This window comes from Solanum verrucosum, unplaced genomic scaffold, assembly GCF_900185275.1.
Source record: "Solanum verrucosum unplaced genomic scaffold, falcon-dt-bn FXZP01000217.1, whole genome shotgun sequence".
NCBI classification, from domain to species: domain Eukaryota; kingdom Viridiplantae; phylum Streptophyta; class Magnoliopsida; order Solanales; family Solanaceae; genus Solanum; species Solanum verrucosum.
In genome coordinates, this window is record NW_026020032.1 from 287,748 (window position 1) to 296,732 (window position 8,985).

Below are 8,985 nucleotides of genomic sequence, written 5' to 3' on the forward strand. Positions count from 1 at the left end.
AAAATAAATAAAAGAAGAAAAAAATAAAATAATGAAGACCAAAAAAAAATAAAAATTCATGTACAATAAAAAAAGAGACAAATATCTTGAAATATTAAAATGGTAAATATTGAGACTTTTAATTTTTTGTAACAAAGAATAATAATGAGTGTAAATAATTTTTCAGACATTTAAGTATAACAATAAATAGAGGAGTAGTAATTGATATATTTATTTTTTGTACAATAATAAGTAAGTAGAAAAATATGGAAAATTATCAAAAAATTGAGGAAAAAAGATAAATAGAATCTTTGGCCAAAGAGAGGTGCAACTTCACTTCTCTAACATCTAGCTTATATAGATTTTTAAGTACAACAATATGTAATAGCTAAGAGAAATGTACCATAGATAATATACCTCTCAAGTATGAAATTTTTTTAGAATATTGAAATCAAAACAATACATTAATGAATCTTTAAATTATTAAAAACATTCAAACTTTATACTAATATGATCATCTCTCTTGATGAATCTTTCAACATAATTAAACTTCCTTCTTCATTTTGATGATCTTGCTACTAAATTAATGTGAACATCTCTTTATAATGAATCTTTGAAGAATATATATTTGATCTACATCAAAGCGAAGAACATATCATGTCATTGTCTTTTCTATGATTTCTTATGGAAAATATGAAGAATATTTTATTTATTTTTTAAAAAAGAAAAATAAACTACACTATTAGAAAGAAAGAATGAGAAAAAAACTACACTAATAGAAATAAAAAATGAGAAAAAAAACTACACTAATAGAAAGAAAGAATGAGAAAATGAAAAATGAATATTTAACATCTCCATGGATGATTGTAATTTATAGATTTGATAATCCATAAGAATAAGTTAAAGAGACATGTTATTTAAGTAGAGAATATGAATAGATGGAGGTTTTTTTGTAACTCGTTAGATATAATTAGAATAGTAAATATGATTATTTTTTTATTTAATAAATAAAATATTTAATGAAAAGAATTAAGAAAAGATCTCAAAAAAAAGAGAAAAAAAGATAAATATGAATGGAGGCCATAGAGGGGTGCCACATCATCTTGTCTATTTTTCTCCTTTATATTATATATAGATATAGATTATTTTAAAAATAAATTTATTAATTTAAAATAAATTAGATTGCTAAGATTGAAATTAGAATTTAATCTTATTATATATGTAATAAAATCATGTAGAGATAAGAAGAGACATGTATAAAGTTGAAATTTTTTCACTTAATATTGTCTTATAATATTTTTTTATGGTATCACAGTTTTGATTCTAACCAAATTATGTATTTTGATCTCTATTCCACGATCTTTAATAGTCGATTTATCTCCAATTGGACACTCTTTGTCGGAAAGAAATTCTATATACAAGTAAAATGATACATAAAATGACTAAATAATATATTTTGGACACCTTTAATACAATAAGCTATTATAGCCTAGTGATCCAATATATATATATATATACTCATCAAATAAAACTCTTTGACACAAAGAATAAAAAGGGTAACGCTTATAAGTAATATCTGATGAAAAAGATTGAAATGGACCACTTAACCCTATATGTTGTAAGATCGAAAGATACGCTTCTAAGCAATAATTTCATTTACCTAACTTTATTTTGTGGACACTGATTGAGATAGTTCAGCAGATACTTTTTTAAATAAATGTCTTAAGGTTGAATTAATCTTCTGAATTAAAGTTTGTCTAATATAATTTACTTTTCTATTACAATTTGTTGGGAAAAAGGATAAATATATTCCCAAACTGACGTAAATGGTGTGCAGATATCCTCTGTCATATTTTTGGGACATTGATGCCCCTGCCGTCCAAAAACTAGAGCATATATGCCCTTCACTCTAACGGAAGACTAAATAGAGACACGTGGCACAATCTTATCCATTGATCCGATATTTAATAAATGTCGAGTCGATGGATAAAATTATGACACTTGTATGTCCGTTAGTATAAATGGTATATATGCTCTAGTTTTTGGAAGGCAGAGGCACCAATGTCTCAAAAATATGACGAAGGATATCTACATAATATTTACAATAGTTTAGAGATATATTAATTCTTTTTTCCTAATTTGTTTTATGCACACTCAAAAGAATAGTGACTGCAACCTTCTCCGTAAAAAGATTAACTGCATGGAAGCATTAGTTAAGTAAATTAAATAACGTGGAGGGTGCATGCTTTATTTTTTCAGGACCATCTGATGTTGGTTCAGAAATATTTATTGTATTTCATTTCCTCCTCTCATCTTTTAGTCTTATATTTGACTTTTTAAAAGTGAAACAGGTAAAAATACTTTACACTATAATAATTTATTTAGAAATTTAAGTAATAATGTGTATGATTGTTTGTGACATTGTTATTAATTACAGTACTTATACTAACTTCAAGGTGCAGCAATATCCAATAGTCTGTAAGTGTTGCCTAACTTATAGGGCTCATGTTATTTCAGAATTAGTTATCTTGTTATTCCATTTTTAATGTGGAACAAAAAGACACACACTATAATTCTCGAATAATTAAGTATGAGATAAGTTATTCTACGATTTTATCTTAATCAAATATAAAATATAAATTTATCTTAAAATCAATCAGGAAATTAGTTATTCCTTATCACTCGTACTAATTAAACAAGTGTTTGGTATTTAATGATCAGAACTAAGAAACAGATACAGTGAATCCCTTGCTCTAAAAAAAAATGATTCTAATTAAGTTCAAGACTTCAGGTATTGACGCTTTGTAAAGTAATGTTTGAAAAATACTATAAATCAACATAGTTAATATCTGAAATACTAAAATAAAGTTTGAAAAGAAGAAAAACTTTTTTGTTCCCCAACCACAAATACTTTCACATAAATGAGACAAATGGAGTATAAAATATTATTATTATGAGATAATTACGATTCCAAATACTTCCACCAACTAATTCACAATAGTATATAAATTATGTATACTTTATACTTAATATACATATTAAATATAATATACAAATTTATACACATCACCTTGTCTATTTTTCTCCTTTATATTATATATGGATATAGATTATTTTAAAAATAAATTTATTAATTTAAAATAAATTAGATTGCTAAGATTGAAATTAGAATTTAATCTTATTATATATGTAATAAAATCATGTAGAGATAAGAAGAGACATGTATAAAGTTGAAATTTTTTCACTTAATATTATCTTATAATATATTTTTTTATGGTATCACAGTTTTGATTCTAACCAAATTATGTATTTTGATCTCTATTCCACGATCTTTAATAGTCGGTTTATCTCCAATTGGACACTCTTTGTCGGAAAAAAAATCTATATACAAGTAAAATGATACATAAAATGACTAAATAATATATTTTGGACACCTTTAACACAACAAGCTATTATAGCCTAGTGATCCAATATATATATATATATATATATATATATATATATATATTCATCAAATAAAACTCTTTGACACAAAGAATAAAAAGGATAACGCTTATAAGTAATATCTGATGAAAAAGTTGAAATGGACCACTTAACCCTATATGTTGTAAGATCGAAAGATACGCTTCTAAGCAATAATTTCATTTACCTAACTTTATTTTGTGGACACTGATTGAGATAGTTCAGCAGATACTTTTTTAAATAAATGTCTTAAGGTTGAATTAATCTTCTGAATTAAAGTTTGTCTAATATAATTTACTTTTCTATTACAATTTGTTGGGAAAAAGGATAAATATACCCCCAAACTGACGTAAATGGTGTGCAGATACCCTCTGTCATACTTTTGAGACATTGATGCCCCTGCCGTCCAAAAACTAGAGCATATATGCCCTTCACTCTAACAGAAGACTAAATAGGGACACGTGGTGCAATATCCGTCGATCCAATATTTAATAAATGTCGGGTCGATGGATAAGATTATGACACGTGTATGTCCGTTAGTATAAAGGGTATATATGCTCTAGTTTTTTTGGACGGCAGGGGCTCCAATGTCCAACAACATAACGGAGGGTATCTACATACCATTTACGATAATTCGAGAGTATATTTATCATTTTTCCCTAATTTGTTTTATGCACACTCAAAAAAATAGCGACTGCAACCTTCTCCGTAAAAAGATTAACTGCATGGAAGCATTAGTTAAGTAAATTAAATAACGTGGAGGGTGCATGCTTTATTTTTTCAGGACCATCTGATGTTGGTTCAGAAATATTTATTGTATTTTATTTCCTCCTCTCATCTTTTAGTCTTTATATTTGACTTTTAAAAAGTGAAACAGGTAAAAATACTTTTAACTATAATAATTTATTTAGAAATTTAAGTAAGTAAATTAAATAACGTGGATGGTGCATGTTTTATTTTTTCAGGACCATCTGATGTTGGTTCAGAAATATTTATTGTATTATATTTCCTCCTCTCATCTTTTAGTCTTTAAATTGACTTTTAAAAAGTGAAACATGTAAAAATACTTTACACTATAATAATTTATTTAGAAATTTAAGTAATAATGTGCATGATTGTTTGACATTGTTATTAATTACAGTACTTATACTAACTTCAAGGTGCAGCAATATCCAATAGTCTGTAAGTGTTGCCTAACTTATAGGGCTCATTTGGTCACGAAACGAGTTATTTCAAAATTAGTTATCTTGTTATTCCATTTTTAATTTGGAACAAAAAGACGCACACTACAATTCTCGAATAATTAAGTATGAGATAAGTTATCCTACGATTTTATCTCAATCAAATATAAAATAAATTTATCTTAAAATCAATCACGAAATTAGTTATTCCATATCACTCGTACTAAACAAGTGTTTGGTATTTAATGATCAGAACTAAGAAACAGATACAATGAATCCGTTACTCTAAAAAAAATGATTCTAATTAAGTTCAGGACTTCAGGTATAGACGCTTTGTAAAGTAATATTTGAAAAATACTATAAATCAACATAGTTAATATCTGAAATACTAAAATAAAGTTTGAAAAGAAAAAAAACTTTTTTGTTCCCAACCACAAATACTTTCACATAAATGAGACAAATGGAGTATAAAATATTATTATTATGAAGATAATTACGATTCTAAATACTTCCACCAACTAATTCACAATAGTATATAAATTATGTATACTTTATACTTAATATACATATTAAATATAATATACAAATTTATACACAACATAGATATATGTTTCAACCATATTAATAAATTAGCTAATTAGCCGAACGATATATATTCACAATTTTCCCCTTTGGACACAGTCAAGCTTCGTAACCTCAATAAGGACCACAACTGTCCTGATGCACATTGACAGTTGTACGATATCAAAAATTAATTACTCAAAGGGTATTTATACTTTTTTTTAGTTTCCTGCGTTTAATATTCACATTAGAATTCGACTAAATCAGAATTCGCGTCGGAAAATTCCATATTGGGAGGTAAGGCGCCACTATAATATGATGCAGTTTCGAATATATTCTATATTTTATTATCAAACGCTTACACCCACTGTATATATAAACCTAATATATATATATCCATACTCAAATAGAAAATTAAGTAATTTGATTATCGAACTTTTGACACATAAAGTGAAACGGAGGGAGTGTTATTAAGACATAAAATAAGGGTACACGATTTCAATCAAATTATTTCATAAACTAAACTTCACACTGGGATATTACAAATACATTTATAAAAACTTCTATCAGTCTTAGTAAAACTAAAAGAAGTACAATTTAATTAATACAATCAATAGGTGAATTGACCAAATAATTAGGTAAATTATTCCAATTAATTAGTAACTTATTATCTTCAAAATCTCCAGAACAGCTTCCCATAATATTATCCAATTGTAATCCATTTGTTGAATTTTGTGTATATTCCGGAAATAGCCCTGAAAATTCCTGCATGAAACTTGGAAGTTCTGTTTGGAGATGATCATCTTCAAAACATGAGTTAATTGTTGACAATTCATGAAGATTTTGATGATCATCACCAACTTTTGTAGTAGTTGGTGCATTGTTCGCGAAAATATTCTCTGAGGAATTTAACGTTGATGATGGTATCGATGAATCGAGTTTCTTGTTCTTCGAATTATTACGAAGAATGGCATGACTAATGTCATTTATTGTTGGTAATTTTGTGCTAGTCATTTGCCATGCTTTTAATATGTCAAGACAAGGGAGTTGTTGATAATAAGGTAATTGTTGTGAAATAGTAGTAGGATTAATGTTGTAATTGTGATTATTGTTGTTGTTATTGAAGAAGATTTTCGATTTTCGAACAAGTCTAGCTTCTGCTTCTAGTCTTGCACTTTCCCATTCAGCCATATGACTAAGATTTGCAACATATTTTGATGAGCCTTCACCATTTGGTTTGTGTGTCATTGGATCAATTCCCATTTTGGTTAACCTCTTCTTCAGACGTGAATTCCAGTAGTTCTTTATCTCGTTGTCTGTTCTGCTTGGCAAGTATGCTGCTATTGCTGACCATCTAATATATCAATGATGACAAAGAGAGGAACAAAACATGATTAATTTAATGTCTCAATATTCAAACATAAAAAAAAAAAAAAAAAAAACATTACACAAAAATGAAATTATTGTGTAATTCACTACAAAAAATTAGTAATGGGCAAAAGTATCAAAGAATAATATTGTGGCAGAAACAAAGGTAACTAACATTTTATGAGTTCTATCATTATTTGCTATCTTTTTTTATATATTTATTAAGTAATAAGTATTACTACTGTCCTCCATTAATGTGTTGTGCATTTCTTTCATGTCAAACTATGTGTCTTTTTTTTTCTCTTTGTTTACTCTAGTATTCTAAAAAATAGACCATTATTTCTTATATTAAAGAAATATTTCTTTTTAATGGTATTCAATTTTCAATTAGAGACATCTAATAATAGAGATAACTTAATAAACTATACCTAAATATATTGTTTTTCATGATGAGAGTAAAATTAAATGAGTTGTTTTACAGAGTGATGGTTAAATCGACTATGCTGTATGAAATAGAGTACTAATCAATCAAAAACTCTCTCATTCAGAAGATGAAAGATGTAGAAATGAGGATGGTGTGGTGTGCTATCATACTAGGAGAGATAGGATTAGAAATAAAGATATTCGAAATCATAAGGTAGGAGTGACTTCGGTAGAGGGTAAGATGGGGAAAGCGAGACTAAGATGACTCGGACATGTGAGAAAGAGATCACACAGAGATACCGTAGTGCGGAGGTGTGCAGAGGTTCCATGGATGATTTCATGAGAGCTAGAGAGGAGATTAGACAGGACAAGACACAGTTGCAACCTATACCAAGGACATAATCTTATATAGAAGGTTGTGAAGGACACGTATTATGGTAGAAGGCTAGTAGGTATTAGAGTGTTATCTCGCTTATCCTCACATATAGTAGTCATAGTATTTCTCCCGTAATTTCTTGATTTTCAATTTTTGTTACTATTTATTGTCTCTTGTACTTCGATTATCGCGCTTATTATTTAAGTATAGTCATTGCACCTTTTTTAGAATGTTTTGTCATGCTTTCTATTTTCTATAGTCTTTGTTCCTGGATTTTTCACTTTTATTATTATCATTTTTGGATCTGCTTTCATATGATTTTCTTGGAGACGAAGGTCTATTGAAAATAATTTTCCACCTCTCAAGATAAAAATAAATTTGTGTATACTCTATTCTCTTCATATCTCACTTGCAGAACTAAACTGAATATATTATTGTTATAGCGTGAAATGAGCAAAAATAACACTTATTATAAAAGAGAAAAAATAGTACATACCTGTTTCCAAGAAGAGCATGAAGTTGAATGATGGTTCTCTCTTCTTGTAAACTGAATTTTCCTCTCTTGATATCAGGTCTCAGATAGTTTATCCATCTTAGCCTACAACTCTTTCCACATCTCTGTAGACCTAAAAAAGAAAAAGAAAAAAAGAGATAAAATCATGCTAACATAATTAAGAAACACTTTTTGAAGTTTCTACTCTAAATTAAACAAGTCATAGATATTTATATGATTTTAAATCACTTCGTCAAGGATAAAATAGTTTAATTGTACATCTCTAAATATAGAAAGGTAGCTATCATTTTATATCAAAATAAAAAAAGTGTATCACATAAATTGTAACAGAGTATCAATTACCAGCTTTAGCAGGCAAAGCCCTCCAGCTACCACAACCATGTTTGTCAATGAAAGACAATAGTTTTTGGTCTTCTTCTGGAGTCCATGGCCCTTTTTTCAATCCCTCTTTATCAAACCTTCCCATTTTGTATATATAGCTCTAAATTAAAGCTAATATTAGCAAAATTTCAAGAAAAGTTATTAGTTGTGCCTATCTTTTTTGGGGAAATAAGAGATGGTATATATGTGGAAAGGCCTAGTTGGGAGGAATACATATATATAGGCAACAAATGAAGAAATTAATAAGTTTGTATGATAAGAGAGTTAGCTAGCTTTAATGTAAAATAAATGTTAAAGGGGGACAAATACCCAATTGCTAATATGATGTCTAGCTTGGAGAAATAAGATTCAACTTCCTAATCATCTAGTTGGCAAACCATAGATGAAAGACTCTGTGGTGTAAAATGAGCGGGTTGAGTTAAAATTAAACGAGTTAAAATAAAGGGAATTTTACACAAATTTCATAGTATTATTAAGAGATAATTACCTCATATTTCTATGTTTTCCAAATTATAAAAATTAACGTCCCGATACATCCCGTCCCGGTTTCGAATACATCTCTCAACATTCCAATACATCGCGTCTCGATTTCGAATACATCACCCAACGTCCCGATACATTGCGTAAAGTAATGTATTTGATCGATACATTGTGTAAAGTGATGTGTCCGATCGATACATCACGTACGTAAAGTGATGTACCGAGCATAGAAGAGAGTAGGAATTTTTGTAATTTTTTCA

At 28.1% G+C, this 8,985-nt stretch overlaps 1 protein-coding gene across 1 annotated transcript; it reads right to left on the minus strand.

Moving 5' to 3' along the window:
• Nucleotides 1–5,757: 5,757 nt before the first annotated feature.
• Nucleotides 5,758–8,406, minus strand: LOC125821523 (transcription factor MYB106-like). The gene is made up of 3 exons (XM_049500940.1): nucleotides 8,207–8,406; nucleotides 7,847–7,976; nucleotides 5,758–6,537 (listed from the first exon to the last, which is right to left on the minus strand). The coding sequence occupies exons 1-3, from the start codon at nucleotides 8,328–8,330 to the stop codon at nucleotides 5,781–5,783; spliced, it is 1,011 nt and encodes a 336-aa protein (XP_049356897.1). The 5' UTR covers nucleotides 8,331–8,406; the 3' UTR covers nucleotides 5,758–5,780.
• Nucleotides 8,407–8,985: the final 579 nt, after the last annotated feature.

Bases quoted from the DNA above. Each gene is read 5' to 3' on its own strand.
- LOC125821523 (XM_049500940.1), bottom strand. From the start codon at position 8,330: ATGGGAAGGTTTGATAAAGAGGGATTGAAAAAAGGGCCATGGACTCCA. The intron at 7,977-8,206 runs GTAATTGATACT...TTTCTTTTTTAG, and splicing joins GGCTTTGCCTGCTAAAGCTG to GTCTACAGAGATGTGGAAAG. The intron at 6,538-7,846 runs GTATGTACTATT...TTGATATATTAG, and splicing joins CATGCTCTTCTTGGAAACAG to ATGGTCAGCAATAGCAGCAT.